The 17,495-nt window shown below is 41.4% G+C and overlaps 1 protein-coding gene across 12 annotated transcripts in view; it reads left to right on the top strand.

Annotated features, from left to right (window-relative positions):
• ZNF536 (zinc finger protein 536) overlaps positions 1-17,495 on the top strand; it is a 345,510-nt gene that overhangs the window by 223,340 nt on the left and 104,675 nt on the right. For 11 of the 12 annotated variants that reach the window (XM_077184912.1, XM_077184919.1, XM_077184918.1 and 8 more), the window contains one exon: positions 2,165-3,745. In XM_077184912.1, coding sequence (XP_077041027.1) covers positions 2,165-3,745 — 1,581 coding nt within the window. Of the gene's footprint in view, positions 1-2,164; positions 3,746-16,016; positions 16,124-17,495 lie in introns of all 12 variants that reach the window. The other variant, XM_077184921.1, reaches the window with a different exon arrangement.

The following is a 17,495-nucleotide window of genomic DNA, read 5'->3' as shown; positions in this document are numbered from 1 at the left end:
ATTCTGACTGGCAGCACAGCTGTCAGAGTTTGCACCCTTCCAAACAGCCCTGCAGAAATGCAAACAAATAGCCAGTGTCCTGTGTCCTCTTGTCCCTCTCTCAAAGGCCTGTGATGGGTGTGGGCAAGCTCAGGTGCCCACCTGGGACCAGGGAAGCCCAGACAGGTGTGTTCTGTCTCAGGCTTGTGGCTCAGTAGGAACTGTTTGTTTCTGTACAACTCCCACAAACACTGCTCCTTGTCAGTGGAGCACCAGAGCTTAATTAGGTGATTGGGAAAGACTCAGAAATTCCATTGAAATGTTTAAATCTGATTTCTTCTGTTAAGCTGTGTGGACCGAGGCCTAAAGCACAAACCATACTAATTACTACCTCTCCCTCTGCTGAGCACCTCTTGTTTGAGGTTCTGTGCTTTTCTCCTCTAAAAAGGTCGATTGATGTGGATTATACCAAGCTCTCATGTCTCACCTTTTAGCTTTAGGATTACATGATGAATTTAGAATTTCCAGTGCTGGTAAGGTGCTTCAGCCCTGGCTGGACTGCAGCAGGGATGCAGCCCCTGTTCCTGCCAGTGAGCTCTCGCGCAGCCCTCTGTGGCCATGGCAGTGTTCTGGGCTCGCCTCTCATCAGGAAATTCCTGCCATCACTGAGAGGAGCAGCTTCCCAAGTATTTACCAGGCCTTCAATTGAGCCTCTACTTTAAATAACAGAAGTTTGAAAGCTTTTCAATTTTGTTTTTAGCAGATTTTGAGGTTATTTGAAAGCAGATAACTTTCCAGCTGGTTTGGTGAACTACATAATATTATACAGCATTTTTACTGTTGAGGAAGTTTTCAAAACAAATTTTTCCATTATACCATTTGGAGAGGCTTGCCTTTGTCTTTTGTATCACTTAGGAAAGCTACCTAGAAAAAACAGTTTCTTCTTCTTGCAGAGCTTCTTCATAGAAACAATTGCCAGTATTGACAGCTTGCAGGTGTTTCAGATTTCTGTCACTTTGAGAGAGGATTTCCATACTTTTTCTTTTATAAGAATTCTGCATTGCTAACAATGCTCTGCAAAAAATTTAGAGATACCTAAAAAAATTAGAGATACCATTCTTTTCAGATATGTCTTTAGGACTATATGTGAATATATTTTATATGTGTAAAATCTTCTGCCTCTTTGAAAGTATAGGAAGAACAATAAAAGTTTAGTATGGGCTTCAAATATTTACTTAATTCATGGAATTCATCTTATATGTTTTAAAACTCTATTCAAGCCAAACCTAGAAAAGTGCTTATGGTAGGTAAATTATGCATTTTACTACTTGAGCCTTAGAAATGTCATTAGGACAAAATTAAAGGACTGCAAAAACCAGTAGATAATGCTAATTTCAAATACAGAAACTAAATATACTTTGTACTTTTTATTACTCAATTTCTTTTTACAGACTACTTTTTATTTTAACTATATGTTCTTATATGCTGCAATCATTATGTAGTGTAATGATATTAATATTTTATAGAATCTGTATTTATAGTTCTTTATTTAGAAACAATGCAGTAGGTCTGCAGATCTTTGAATCCTTCTGGAATGGTGCCCTCCAAATAATGATAAATTACTTGTGCAGTATGCCATTTGCTAATTATATCCATGATTTACTGCAGAGCAAGACTTAAATCATTCATTTCAGTCTTGCGTAACAGTGCCATAAAATTTTTAGGTTTAAAAATGGTTTCCATGTGTATAATTTAAACAAATTTTAGAGCAACTGTATACACAAAATATTGCAACCATCCATTTGTTACATTCTTTGTCTCCCTTTTTTTTTAAACTTGTACTTTTAATGATTACTGTGGTTGAAATTGTTATGCTTCATTTTCATAATCATAGCTTTTAATTCTACAACAGTTTTCTACATGTTAGATTAAGAAAAGGATGGCTAATTGTGTGTAGATACCATGTCATTCCTGAATAGCCCCACATTCTAGAAACCCATTTTAGAAATAGTCAGTTTAAGAATTAGTCTTCGATTAAAGGTGTTTCCTTTTAAGAAATGAATTATTAGTACCAAGATCATCTTGTTTGTAAGCAGCTAATGCTGATTTTTTAATTTCTCCACTCATCCATAGCCCAAAGCACAGTTAACTCTCTTTATATTTTCCTCTTTGTCCGCACCTGTAGGTGAGAAGCCTTACAAGTGTCCACATTGTGACTATGCCGGTACTCAGTCTGCATCCCTCAAATACCACCTGGAGCGGCACCATCGGGAGCGGCAGAACGGAGCAGGGCCCCTCTCTGGGCAGAGTGCAAGCCAGGAGCACAAGGAGGAGACACCCAGTAAAAGCTCTGTGTTCATCAGGCCAGACATCCTGAGAGGAGCCTTCAAGGGACTTCCTGGTATCGACTTCCGAAGTGGCATGGTCTCACAGCAGTGGACGTCAGGAATGCTGTCTTCTGGAGATCAGCAAGGACAAGCAGTTGGCATGTCATCTGAAGGGTCTTCAGAAAATATGAAGGGTTCAGACATATCTTCCAAAGGAACACACTTCTCTGAACTTGGCCGTGCTTACCAGAACATGGTCGGGAATGGTGTGAACTTCCAAGGGTCTTTGCAAGCTTTCATGGACAGCTTTGTCCTAAGTTCTTTGAAGAAAGAAAAAGAAATGAAGGATAAAGCTCTCTCAGATCCACTTTCAGCAAAAGCTCTGGGCTCAGACGGTGGTGAGGAGAAGATAAATAGCAAGTCCTCACAGCGGAAAACAGAAAAGTCGCAGTACGAACCTCTGGACTTGTCGGTAAGGCCCGATGCAGCCTCCCTGCCAGGTTCCTCTGTCACTGTGCAGGACAACATTGCCTGGCATGGCTGCTTATTTTGTTCCTTTACAACTTCATCCATGGAGCTAATGGCTCTGCATCTCCAAGCCAATCACTTGGGCAAGGCTAAACGTAAAGACAACATCATAGGCAACAGCAAAGAGCAGTCTAGAGAGGTCTCAGCCTCAGTGAACAAAGTGAGCTTGCTCCCCTCCTCTGTGCAGTCCAGCAAGGAGGCAGGAGTTTCAAACATGCTGAGCCAGCTGGACACAGCTTCTGAGAAAATGACCCAAGGACAAAATAAAGAGACCCTGGGAGAGCAAAAGAGCGCTGCCTGGCCCAGCCACATGGAATCCACTTTTTGTAATTTTACAACAGACTTCTATAAGCAGTTCGGTGTTTATCCTGGTGTTATTGGCACGGGAACACAAAATTCTTGCACCAGTAATGAATCCGAAATAAAAACACAATCCGAAGATGACCCAAATATTCTGCTCTCTGACTCTGTAAATAAAAGTGCTATTGATGACCTTTCTGACATAGCTTCATCTGAAGATATGGAATCTTCCAAGGAAGAAAACATTGAAGATGAGGACATTGACACAGAACCAGATATTATGAATAAGCAGTTGTCTGCCCTAAATAAAGAAAGCAGTGAAGGAGGCGACAATATACAAAGTGCAGTCACCTCACAACCCACACAAGGGCTCGTATCACCACTGCCACAAGCTTCAGAAAAGCAGTGGCACAGTCAGAATCTTCTCTCCTCACACGAAACTGCACAAGAAGTGATGAAACCCGAACAAGTTCAGGGTCCACAGGTCCTGGAGAAGCAGATGAACATGTTGTCAGTCCTAAGAGCTTACAGCTCTGATGGCTTAGCAGCCTTTAATGGACTTGCAAGTAGCACAGCAACTAGTGGATGTATCAAGAGACCTGACTTGTGTGGTAAGTTTTAGACCTTCTTTTAGACCATTTCAGAAAACACTTGTGCAGAATCATGAAGCTGCTCTTTAAATATACTTAGTCATGTTTGTTAGTAATACATTTTTTTAAATGTTAAACCCCGTGGGCCAAATTCTTGTCCTATATGTGGTCTACTCCATTGAAATCAGCAGTGCTGCATGCATACTTAAACAGGATTTTAGAAAGAACCTGCTTTTTAAACTAGAGTAGCAGCAATATAGACTATCTGTGCTAGTGGCATCGGAAGGGGATACTTACTGCTTTAGCATACTCAAAGGAGGAAAAAGTTTTAAAAAATATACAAAATATACATGGTAACTTGCAAACTTTTCAGTATTTTGATATACAAACCCATGAAAAACACTGGATGCTTTGCCAAGCAAACCTTGCTTTCTCTCTTTTTTTTTCCCCCTTTCTTTCTTTGGAGGTGTGTTCAGTTACCACAACATTAATGAAATCAAAGGCCAAGTGCATGGAATGTGTCTACCTGTGTTGAATAGATTTTATTTTTTCTTTCTTTTATTTTCCTTCCCTCCTTTTCTTTTTTTAATTCTAATTTTCTGGTTTGATTCAATGGCACACATGCAGTACTTGCCCTTGACCATTTTCACTATTCTAACTAGCAGTTGTGTAAATTGTGATTTGCCTGATTAAGAGTATGCCTCCAGGTAAATAAAATAACAACACTCCAAACAAATAAAACCACCTTTTACCCTTTCTAGTCTCTGAGTAACAAAACTGCAGCTTTACTTCCTCATATCACACACTTCATATTTACAAGAATTATAGTTAAATCTATTTGGAACAAATGAGATTGAGGATTTTTGGTTTTATTATTTAGCTCCTATTTTGTCAACATAGTGTTTGTTTGAAAGAGATTTTAGAGTGTAAATCCTTTGAAAACAGTATCACTTTAAAAAGCAGAGTCAGCAAAAGACACAAAAACTTCAGTAATGTTCATTTTATTTAGCCTTCAAATTAATCAGAAAACACACTGTCTGAGCTGAATATACATAATAAAATGTATTCAAGTTAAAAAAAAAAGAAAAAGAAAAGAAAATGTTATCAACAGTTTTAAAGCCTGACAATTTAAAATGAAACCCTCAATCTGCAAGCACTTGAAGAGTGGCTCCCCTGGTTAACCTAAGGTTAGGGGGAGCTTTGTCTGATTTTACTGGCAGTGTAGATGCTCAAAGCCCTTTCCAGGCTCCTCCCTGCTTTTCCATCTGTATTAGTTGATCTGATAAAAAAATTCTGATACCTGCACACAGATTTTATCTCACTTGTATCCTTAGAGCATTGTGACTTCACAATATTGTCATTATCTGCCCATATCTGTCATTAAACCAATATCTGCCCAAGTATCCATGTGGCCTTACTTGTAAACTTCTGTGTCTCAGTGCACTAAGAAGCAATTTAGATAGTTGGAAATATTTCCAGATTCTTCAAAATCAGCATTTACAGTATTGAAAAGAGTTGATAGTTGATTTAATTTACAGCAGGTAAAATCCTACTTGGATTTTTTTCCATTTGTGGAGTAAAATCAATTAACAAAAAAGAAAAAAAAATACAGCAGAGAAATTACTGTCTAAACAAAGAAGTTGAAAAAAAATAGAAAACTAAGATTAGCTGCTTTGTGCAAAATATCTTTATACTTTTTCACAGGCACAAGATTTTTAAAACAACAACAGAAAAAAACTCTCTAATATTATTATTGAAATGAGGTCATGTTACTTCCATTAGTTTTTTGTTTCATCTTCCAATCAATTCAACAGACATTTTATGATAGCTTGAGTTTATATGATTTTAAAGACCATATCCCTTTCACAAGCTCTGCCCAGTGATAATGGATTTGACTTGAAGTATGAAGGAAAAAAAGAAACAACAGAAGCTTCTCTGTTCTACTTTTTAAGCCTTTTTTTAAATCAAAAATGCAGTAGGAGTCCTTCTGTCTCCCCCCTCCAAAAATAGCTTTTTAAAATTCTTTTCTGTCATTCTATTGGTGTTTGCAGAACATAAGTGTAGAGGTTGATGTATTTAAATACATTATTTTATTTTTCTCAATAACTCACAGAAAAGTGGATGAGTATGAACCAGCCCCATGTCAGTAGCTCTTTTTTTTTTTGATTGGCTTGGACACCACCCACTTGAAAGTAGTGGTTTTGGAGGAGTTTTCATTTTTTCAGTGACATTTTACACTGTGAAATCACACTCCATCTGTGCATGTTAGTGTGGGGAATCCCACCTGATGTTTCTGCACTTGCAGATTAGCAATCAGGAGCACCCTGTTCATTTATTAGCCTTCCTTCCTTTCCTCCTGCACGAAGCCCATGACCAAAGCCGTGGTTCTCTTTGTCTCTCCCACTGCCTGGGAGATCAGAAAACTTGAGACACACCTCCAGCATCTGATTTCAGGGCATAATTCTCATGTTCCTTTTGTGTGTGGGGAGACTCCATGCATTTGTGTTTCTTTTTACAGCCAGTGATGTGAGTGTTGTTGACATCTCAAGAGAAAACATTGATGCATTTGATAACAGTCCTTGCACACTCAGAGAGCAAGGCATAGTGCTCTTTCTATGGTCAGAATACAGAGGAAATAAAATTGAAATAAAATATTTCAGCTTCAGTAAGCTGAGATTGCTTCTTTGGCTGGCCACGCTAATTGAGTTGAATTTCTGGCTGCCTAAAAACAAGCTGGGGTATTCAGCAATCCATGTGGATCGTTTTTAGATGGCAGATTTTACCCTAAGATAGTAGGTCAGTTTTTAAGCAAAAATCTTGGCACAAAAATAGTTTTGTTTCTAGAGGAGAATGCCTCCAACTCACATTGTTGTTTCAGAAAGTCACTGCACATGTGGAAGCAGCCCTCAGTTTCCCTGTCATGAAGAATGAGAGAGACTGATGATGTACACATAATTCATTTATGCTCCTATCATGCTTCAGGCTGCAGGGATGAAAGACACAATTAGGAAAGAACCATAATTACTGCATAATAAAGAAATTTTCATGTCAAAATGCTACTGAGAAAAAATCACGAATTTTTGTAATATTTCTCCTTATACAGCAGAATGAACAGAAAGAAAAAAAGAATGTAGATAATTTTAGAGTTACTCCTGAACTGTACTTGGTTTTGGAGTCTCAGGTGATTCTACCTAGGAGTGGATCTTGTTAATGTTGCTGGCACTCAGTTCCTAAGAAGAGGACAGGTCTTTCCTTGCTGATTGGCAGCAAGTAGCCCAGCGGGGAGGGGAGACCCAAGGTCCATGGCTTGGTAGCTGTCTTGAGCATCTATGTACTCTGCTTTCACAGCCCTTGCTGATTTGACAAGTTAAGCTTGGAGGTTCTAGATCTATTTTGTATTTAGGTTTTGAAAGATCTATTTTCCTTTCCATTTATGCTCTTCTCTTTTTCTGCTTATCTTCCCACACACACGTAGTTGCATCACCATAATGTTCTACCTTCTGTTCAAATACCTTAATTTACTTGTGATTTGTGCACAAGGCCCTTTATGACAAGACCCTCTCCCTTCTCTCTCTCCTCCCATTTAAATTTCTCTGCTTAGTGACCAAGATGGTAAAATTTCCCTGCTTGCATTTGCTACTTGGGAAGTACTGAGGCTTTCAAAGGAGAGCTGATGGGCTACAGAGCTACTGGCCAGATATAGTCCTGGGTGTTAGCTGGCTGCTTAATGGGTTAGTGCTATTGAATCCACACTTAATGATGTCCAAAAGTATTAGTTCCATGTTGTCTCTAAATCTAATTTGCTTCCATTCATGCTTGCTTTCCTCTGCAATTAGTGCTGTTTTCTCCTGCACAGGCTCCACCCCATTATCACTTCTTTCACTGTATGAAAACAGGGCAGGGCCCCTCTGATACATGGCAGCAGCTTTGGAGTTCTGGTCCTGCAAAGGGCTGAGCATTTTCAGTTTCCTTTGCAGCAGAAAGCTTTCAGCATTGCACAGAATTATTAAAATGTTCAGCATTGTAACTTTCTGAAATACCTTCCAAATGTGGAACTGCAGCGCAGACAAGAGGGCTGGGCAAGGGGAAGATCAATTGTGGCAGATTATTACAGCTTTATTGTCACATAATTATAGTGCTCTACCCCAATGTTTAACTAGTGAATTTAGTTATTGTAAATTGCTTATTGCCACAGGTGTCAAAACCAAAAAGATCATAATGCTAACCCCGTCAGAACTACCACCAACACATGAAACACGGAAAAAGATTTTTAATTATTTGTGATGGCTTCACCTGAATCCTTATTGCAGAACTTTTAAATCACAAAATCCGTATTAAGAAGCAAAGGCCTGATATATTCAAGCTCTAGGACAGCTCTGAGGCAATGGAAGGTCATCCTACTGCAGCAAATTGTAGCACTGCCCATTTACAATATCATGTAATGCACTTAAGGAACGCTTTGTCCGGATCTGCAGTTGGAGGAGTAACCAGAATATTCTTTTCCTTCAAGGCAGAATGAAATGATATGGAAGTTTTACAGCAGGCTTTTCTTTACCCCATTATCGTGCTTTTGAAGAGGTTTCTTAGTTTCAGTTAGGAGGTCCAAGGCCAGCTTTTAGAGTACAAACTGTTCCTCTGAGCAGGAGATCAGCACCTCGGCCCCCGCCTGGGTTTCAGACACACTTCTGGATGTCACAGTGCCATTTGCATGGCAATATCAAACCAAACTCATATGGCTTGCTTCCTTTTTTTAATTAACTGGGAATGCCAGTGATCCAGTGAAGTTTGTGTTGCTGGATAAAAGGGCTGGTCTGTGAATAGCATTGTATTTGCCAAATGGTTCGCTAGTCATTTCAGTACAAACAAATGGATGGTGTCTGTAAGTCTGCAAACACTGTTGACATTTAGCCTTGTTTATGTTACTTTCCTTTTGCTGCATATTTTTGGCTAGAAGAGATACTGTCTGAATCAACATTGACTTCCTAAGCAGAAGCTAAGGGCCCAGTCTTGCATCCCTCATTCCTGATGAGTAGCACTACTTACATGACTAAGGATTGCAGAATCAGGTCCTATGTTTATTTGACTTTAAATTTCATTGTTATTTTCATGTAATTTAATTTGATTGTATTTTGTTGTATCAGAAATTGGTCAGGTGACAAGTTCAGTATCACCATTTTGTTTACTGTTGAAAACTTTTAGTTCTTACCATTCTTCATACTGTGGTGTGACATTCCCATTCCATTTATGTTTCTGGAAATTAACCCCTAAAATATCTGATACAGCTAAGTGCTGTGTACCTCCTATTCCCAGAGAGACTGGAGGCATTCAGTCCCTCCTAGCACCACATCTGAAAGAGGGATTGTGTTTGCAAAAGGAGGCCTTGGTATGTGCCTTGATTTCAGACATCAGTGGCCAGCCGCACCAAGGCAAATCCCTAGCACAGAAAGGCTTTTCTTTTCTTTGCAGAGACAAAATAATGATGTAAGCTTAGAGCTTTATGATTTTTGCTCTAAGTTTCATCTCCCAAACAATATATTCTTATTGTTTTTGTCATATCCAGGTCAAATTTAAATTATAATTTAGGATTAGGCAGAGGCATAGAGATGTTTCCAGGTCTTTCCAAAGTGAGACAATGCTCTGGTTTGTGTTTTGGTTGAGGAATATACATTCTTGTGTCTGAGGTATAGTATTTCCTATAACTACTCATAAACATGAGCAATTTAGACATTCTTGTAAGTCAAAACTAAGTGTACGATTAATACCTATTATGAGGCCAATTTTAAACAATTAATTTGACAGCAATTATAATTTTATGTTACAGGCTTTCAGGAATAAATAACCAAATTCATCTTTGTAATCTAAGGAACCTAGGATATCTTTATGCAGAGATGATCTTGTTATGCACAGTATTGCATATCTGGAATTTCTGAGTTTTGCTCCCACCTATCTAGATGCCTGTAGTGCCAGGGATAAATAATTACCTGAGGCTTATTAATTGTATCAGCAAAGAAAAAAATATATACCTTAAGTGTAAGCATTAATATATGTATACACAATACATCCACAATATATAACAAACCATCATAATAGTACAAAAATAGAGGTCCTGAATATGTTCTGTTATTTATGTGTTTGGCAAGCTTAGGGAATGGACTTTAGTATGAGTGAAAATTCTCTTAACATTTTTAAGGTTATTTATTGTCATTTCTATTTGAGTTTTTAATGGTCCTGTATTTTGTAATGCTTTAGCAGGAAAAAATACTGTAGTTATCTTTTTTCATATTCTTTAAGCAATATTTCTAGCTTAATATATTGTGCCAGGTTTTCCAATATTAACCAAGAAAGACAGTAAAATTCAATGAACAGCACTCTGACATCCACAATTTAAAACCTGTGATTGAAGTGAAATGTGTAAACTTCTAGTGGGTTATCATGTGCTTTGGAATAGAGTATTGTTGGAAGTAATTAGAAAATATATTAAGGTTTCCTGGTAATGAAGGTATGTAAGTTTTAATAATTGTTGCTTTCTGAATAAGTGTCAAACTATATCTTTAAATGTATATGGAGTTACAAGTTAGGTCACTTCTGAATGGAATGTAAAACAATACTAAAATGCTTCAATAACTTATCTCAGTGTTGCTAATAAAAAAAAAAGCTGTTAACCATTAGTGCAGTTTTGAGTCATTTTGTTTAATTCAAGAAAACGCTCTGAGAAACTGTTGTACCTTTTGGTAGACCAAAGACCACTCATGCAATCCACAGCTGTTTGATGCTTTGAGAGGAAAACTCTACAAAGCTGCTTGTTGTCCTTGTGAATGATATTTATGAAAAATCCCATCTTTTAAGGCATTAGAATGGTGCCATGTATGGTTAGGAAGGTATATAAGGGGGGCAGTATGCTTGTTTCCTCTGTCACAGAAAATACCTTGGGAATGTGGGAGCTGTTTCTCCTCTGTCACTATTAAAATCCAGTAGGAATTTTTGTGGAAGGCACTGGGTTGAAAATGAGCACTGTGGGTGGATTAAGTGTGTAAATATCAGTGCCGGGGTGAGTCAAATACAGGGTTCTAGTGCTGCAGCTGGAAATGCAGACTTAGTGAGTGATGGGTGTGCAAGGCCTGTCCCAGTGGACAAATACAAGGAGCATACAGAAAGAGTGAGTGATCTTTCTTGGGTAATCCTGCCCAGCCTTACTGAAGTCACAGCTCCAATCCTGCAAATAACCCTGAACGCTCCTTTGGTTTCCCATGGGTGAGCATCCTGAGAATAGCCTCCCTCCCCAGGCCCACGTAGGATTCTCCTGAGGTAAAGCAAGCTTAGGAGAAGCAGCAGCCAGCCTTGCCAGTGCCAGTAGCACCACCCAGGTCCATGGTAAGTGTTTCCAGGATGGGGTCCCTGACAGGTGGCCCGCTGTCCGGAGCACCGCTGAGCAGGCAGTGGGAGCTAAAGGAAAACATGGCTGGGGCTCCCGGTGTCACGTCTTCATTAATGCTCCCCCTTCTGAATAGCATATTGGTACTTTTTATTTATTCCACCAAAACACCATGAGTCAGGACCTGACATTTTAGTGTTCTGTGTCATACTGAGAAAAATCTGTGGTTCAGCAGTAGGACAATTATATTATTTTGGAAGGGCTAGAAATAATACAGCATTTGTGAGACAACTGTAACATTTATCCAGACTCAGTGTGACATTGTTCTTCCTTTTATTTGGAGAGCACTTCCAAAAAAGTATCAACTAGGAGCACAGAAAAAAAAAATACAAGAAAAAGTGGCAATTATGAATCCATTTAACCCCCATTGGGTATAATTTCATTTTGTGTAGTACCGTTGGCTATTCCATGCCTAAACTTCTATGCAGTGAGCTGTGAATATAGTCCTTATTGTCCTGTGGGCAATATGACTAAGGAAAAAATATCTCTGTATTACAATGGAGCATTTGTCTGAATGGCATAACCTAAGGTCCATAACATCAAATCTAAAGTTGTAATTATACAGCTGCAGTCACACCACTCAAGTGAAGGCTGTGTCAGCACTTGCATTATATAAGGAATCCTGTTTTCAAGGGTTGATGAGTCATATGCAAAAAACATTTATCACTAAACAATTGTTCTGATTGTTCTGAAGCAACATCTAGGTATGGGCCTTTCCCCAGTAGGACATGGTCATATCTTCTGCAGTATGCCATGGCATACTTTGTTAATGAGTGTATCTTTTTTGAGCTTGAAAATTGCCTAGAAAGTTTGCGGGTTTATGCAGTCTGATTATTGCAAAAACATAAAGTGGGAAAAAAACCTAGGGTGGCCAAGGTCTCCAGTAACAAGGATTGTAACAGGTGAAACATGTCTTTCTCAGAAATTATAAAATTTCAGGGAATTTGTTTCCCAGTTTGTCATCCATGATTTTGCCTCAAATTCTTGGACCTGAACACTCCCTTAGAAGACCTGGTCACAGTTTTTGTTTTTGAGCTGCCTTGAAATCGAGCCTCTCAAGCTCACACTAACTGTTATTGCCATTTGAAGCAGCTGCTCATTTGCTGGAGAGGAGCAGGCAGGAAAGAGGTTTATTTACAACAGCACCACAGAGGTGAACCAGGAGCACTCTGCACCCCTCCCACATCAATGACAAAGGATTACACTTAGGATTGAGACCAAATACTGGGATTGAGACCAAATACTGGAAACCACAGCAATTTTCCTACTACATGAAATTTCTAGATAGGTACAGTGGGTGTGAGTGATTTCAGCTAAGAGAGGCTCCTGCCCAGAGCAGTGCCATTTACAAGCAGGTGTCCCTGAAGCCACCCCCACGTCAGGCATTGCACCCAGGCTGCCTTGCCTGCCCCATTGTCCACAGGGCGAGACGAGGGCCAGCCAGTTCCTTTAAGCCAATCTCCTCTGATCCGGGGCGTCTGTAGCGCCCTTCCCTGCATAGAACAGCCATTGTTCAGCTGCAGAGCAACAGTGGGGTAGAAAATAGCATGCCATGCTGGGGATCAGAGAGGGAATTGTTCCTTAATTATCTCTTACTGAAGGAAAAACCCAAGGCATATCCCGATATGTGGCATGACTCTGTCAGAACACAAGTCTTTTAAAAACGATTTGGGGAGGGGGGGATCCAATTCAGAAGCTGGCCATCCTCACTTCTCCTGCAGGTCTACCTGTGATTCACTCACTGACCATGGAAAGAAATAAGTTTTCTGCTTTGGATTCTACATTACGAAATGGAAAATAATAGTACTTATCTCCCTGGTAGGAGTGCTGTGAGGATAAATGAATTAATTAATGTTTGTAAAGCACTTTGAAGATGAAGAACATTATATAAGTCCTCAGTGTACAAAAGCTTCCTTCTCTGACATAACTACAGTAAGCTATAAAAATTTCCTGCTGAAAATAAACACATGTTGCAAATAAGGGTTGGGTGTGTACATGGCTGTGGTGCCGCAGCAGTGTGGGTGAGCCTGACTTCCCAAGCAGCCCAAGAACCCATCACCAAAACCTCTCTTACCCCTGCCCGTGGTACTCAGGGCTCTCTGCAGCAGCTGTGGCATGCTTTGACTATAATATCTTTTCACCAAATCCATGAATTTTTACTTCAGGCCTCTTTGGGCTGAGCTGGCAGGTTTTGGTCTCACCACATCAGGCCAGCCCCAGCCCCGTGTGCCACCAGCACAGGCGATGGCTCAGCAGTGTCTGCAGGGCTCTCCCTCCCCACTGCTGCTGCAGCTCCCCTGTGTGAGCAGCTCCCTGGTCAGGACTGAGGTCCTGCCACACTGTCTGCCCAGTTTGTCCCTCTGTTCAGGGCAGTGTGACTGGTCCCCATGGTGCTCAGAAGATCCTAGTCTGATGGCTGAATTGGCTCTTGTGTGTTTTTTTATTGAACGTCAGTGATTGCAGTTCACAACTTGGAAGTTAAAATTTTTCTTGCCTGTTATTCAATGTCCCCATCCTGTGTTAGTCCTTGCTCCTTCTTTTTTTTTTTTTTTTCAAATTCAAGCCAGGAACTGTGTTTGACCCCAAAATTCTCATATGAATAACAAGGCAAATTAAGACGATGCAGGGAAGAAAAACCAACACTTCAGCCATATAGAAATGGGACATTTGTCAAGAGAGACATATAAGAAAAGGTTTGTGCATTGAGATGAATAGGTTAAAGATGAAATTCAGGATTTCTTTGGGGCTCTCCTCAATTCACAGCTGCCACACAGATCAATTTCAGAACCTCAGAAAAAGGCCACCTTAGCCCTGATTGTGTCTCATTTCAATTTTCCCTTTGTACACCTAACCCTGTTCCAGTCTGCGTGCTTGGTTCTCCTTTAAATCCTTTCAGATTCTGCTTGTTAACCTGTTGCTGGCTCAGCCTGCCAGCTGGAGTGCAAAGCAGAGCAGTGTACTGCTCCTGGGGGCTGCAGAAACCCGCCCTGTTCCCCCACTGCTGGCAGCTGAGGGCTCTGCTCTCCCTGCTGGGAGTTTGAAGATGGTGACAGCTTTTACCCAGCAAAGTTTGCTGCCATGCCATGTTCATCCAGATGCCAAACACACCGAGACACATCACCCACACAACCAGACGTCCCCAAACCCTGGCCAGCACCAAGGAGCACCCAGTGGTGCCGCTGAGTTTTCCATCCCGCAACAGCAGAACTGTTTAATAACGGGAGGGCTTGTGGGTGTATTCACTAATCATTATATAACTGTACATTGGGGTGAAAAAGAAGAAAACAAACCAGAAAAGCTTTCCCAAAGGATAGAGGTGGGAATCCCATTAACATGACGGCTCCCTCTTTAGTTGCCAAAATGATTGACAGCAGGATAAGGTCAGAAGATGAAAACCAAGCCATGGGGGACAGAGCAGGGAGAGGAGGGGGCCAATCAGTTGAATAAAAAACTGAGTGTCAGTGCTGGGGAAGGAGAAAACCGACACTCCCACTAGAAAAATCCTCACCCTCTGCTCCCCTACTGTTTGTTTGGGGAAAATGCTGCAGCTTAATCAGAATTATTTACAAGATAATGGTCCATTGTTTGTAGTAAGACAGATGCTGTCTGTGGGAATTTGGTGGTTTATGCTCTATGCATTACAGTGCCATTGCTGTGTGCAGATGGGATCACAGTGGTATTGTTGTTATCCACTTTTTGGAAATTTGGAGGATCCTTACTGTGAAAGGAGGATCCTTAAAGAGAAAAAAGAAAGAGTTTTCTCAGGCCCAGAGCTGGGATTTCTCTTAAGGTAGAACTGTGTGTGGGAGAAGGAGATGAAGCAGAAGCACTTAGTTTAAGACTTGCAGCATGAGGGGTCCCTGGGCTGACTGTACTTGGTGGTGGCAGACATCAATTCAAGAGATGGATGGAGGGAGGGATGGATCCTGTGTGTGCTTCCATAGGTGAGGAAATACATCCTGGGAGATGCGCCTGCTCCCTCCTTTGCAGGGGGCTGGCAGAATCACTTGCTTAGAAGGTGGTGTGAGAGGTACACAAACCTGACTGTGTGGAAGTCAGGCTGGCCTGGTCAGTGATCATCCTCTGGCTGTGTGACTGCAGCCATGGTGTTCCCTGCTTCCCCCCATGCTGCAAGCTAAACACTGAGCGCCTCTGTTCACCAGAAAACTTCACCCTGATGATCTATGGGTGAGGCTGTGCAAAAGGAAAGCTAAATTTCTGCTGGATTCACATGGGAAACAAAAGCCCCAAACTCCTAAAGAGAGAAGTCCATATTTATTTAGATGATCAAATGCACGATTTTATTTTTCTTTTACATTTTCCAGCAGAAAATCTGTTTCCATAAGCATCCCCTTCTGGCCCAAGTAGAAAGTTCAGTGTGGAGGCCTAGAGGCCTGGTTCAGTGTGGAGGCCCCTGGCAAAGGGGGCAGGCCTGCGATGTGCAGGTGGGTGACCCTCTGCCATCAGCTGCTGCACACAGGAAGAGCAGGGAGCTCAGGTGAGCTCCATGGACATGGCTGCTCAGTCAGCATTTCCATGTCCCCAGCTGTCTGGGTCTGTTCCAGCAAGGCGTGGGGACAGCAGCACCCACAGCCCTCCCCATGACGCTGGGACAGGGACAAGGCCCACGCCTTGCAGAGCTCTGCTCTCCCAGCAAACCCTGCCGTGCCTTTTCTGCCTGGCCCACAAAGCCTGGGGGATGAGAAGATCCTCCTCAGGTCCCTGCACCTTGGAGCCAGGTGCAGGATGAGGGGGTGGAGGGTGCCTGGGCAGGGGTGGGGGGGATGTGTGTGTGTGCCTGAGCTTCCTCTCTCAAAAATCTGCTTTTAGTGTGCAATAGCTCACATATTACCTCGGCAGAGATCCGTGTGCACCAAAGGCAACCAAGAGACGACAAATCACCAGAAGGGCTCCAGAGGGGATTTTGAGCATCCACGTCTGGTATCCCAAGATCCATTAGCTTGCAGGTAAAATGGAAAACTATGACCATCTCTTTTGTATGCAAAATAATTAAGCTTGCCTTTCCATCACTGCAAAATACCTGAGTTTCCCTGGAGAAAGCAGAGGGCCTGAGAATGGGGAATGACAGGGAAGGGCATAGAATGTCTGATTCACAGTTTTTGGGGTCTGTGCAGGTGGAAATGGGTTTCCAACATTAGCATGTTCCCCTTTGGATGGGCTTTTCCTGAAATGGATGGTGGGAGATGGTAGGTCCTGAGTCCTCCTTCCCTCTGGGCTCAGCAGGCAGCCAGGGATGGAGCTGATAGCATCAGATCAGGAGTGGAAACCACTTTGCCCAAGAAAAGGGATCTCCTCTGACTTTTGTGAAACAGAGTTTTCCAAGAATACCCTTGAAGGGTTAGATTGGCATGGGAGATTGCAATTCCTGAGTGATTGCAATTTTTCCTAAGTATTTCCAGTGAGATCTGTTCTGGAAGCTCTAAGTATTTTTTTCTCCAAGTCAGCATTTATTTGCAGAATCCTAATTTTGTATTTCCTGACATTTAAACTTTTCAGCCTAATGTTCTAATAAGGATTCTGTCTGTCCATCTAAATAAAGCTTTGTTCTAATGAGGATACCATCCATCTCCTGAGATGGAGCCATAACGACTTCCAGCCTCAGTGTAATTTTAGCTAGGCTCCCTTCCCCACCCTCTTCTCCCCACAGATCTTTGTTTGGGGTGAAAATTATCTGTTTTGGGTTGAAGTTGTGCAAATTTCATTTTGGGTCAAGTGACTGTGCTATTGTGTGAGCCTCTGCTTTCTCTCTGAAAAGGGGGATTTTGCTCACTCCCCGTTGTATGTTCAGTGCCTGCTTATTTGCAATTTCTGTTCATAAGACTGTGGGTTTTCATGCCAACGATTTTCTGTTTGAGTTGTTGGAGTAGGGAGGTTGTGGGAGCATGCCAGTGTCAAAGGTTGTCACTTGAATGATAATTAATAACATTATCAGACTGATTATGTGTTTAGATGTCCAGAATCAGGAGTGAATTGAACTTGTTAAATTTAATTCCTACCTCCGAATGACTGGGATATTGGCGTGCTCACCAGTCTTGCGTTTGCATAAAGGACAAAACTGGGAATTTGAAAGGGCAATGACTCATGAGAATTGCTGAAATTCTGGGCTTTTGGAGCTTGCAGGGCTTCTCCTACAGCACCATGGCTGTGAGAGCGTTTGCTAGGTAGGAGCAGGCAGAGTGGGTACAGGGTGGTGTTCACAGACCCTGGTTTCACTCTGCCAGTAGTTGACTGAAACATCAAGTCATTTGAGATTGGAGATTATGTCTTTTAAGGTCCAGAAGAGCCATTTCACGTGCAACTGATTACCTCTGTCAGAGG

This window comes from Agelaius phoeniceus, chromosome 12 (genome assembly GCF_051311805.1).
Source record: "Agelaius phoeniceus isolate bAgePho1 chromosome 12, bAgePho1.hap1, whole genome shotgun sequence".
Taxonomy (NCBI): Eukaryota; Metazoa; Chordata; class Aves; order Passeriformes; family Icteridae; genus Agelaius; species Agelaius phoeniceus.
This window is presented reverse-complemented; position numbering and strand designations above follow the sequence as displayed.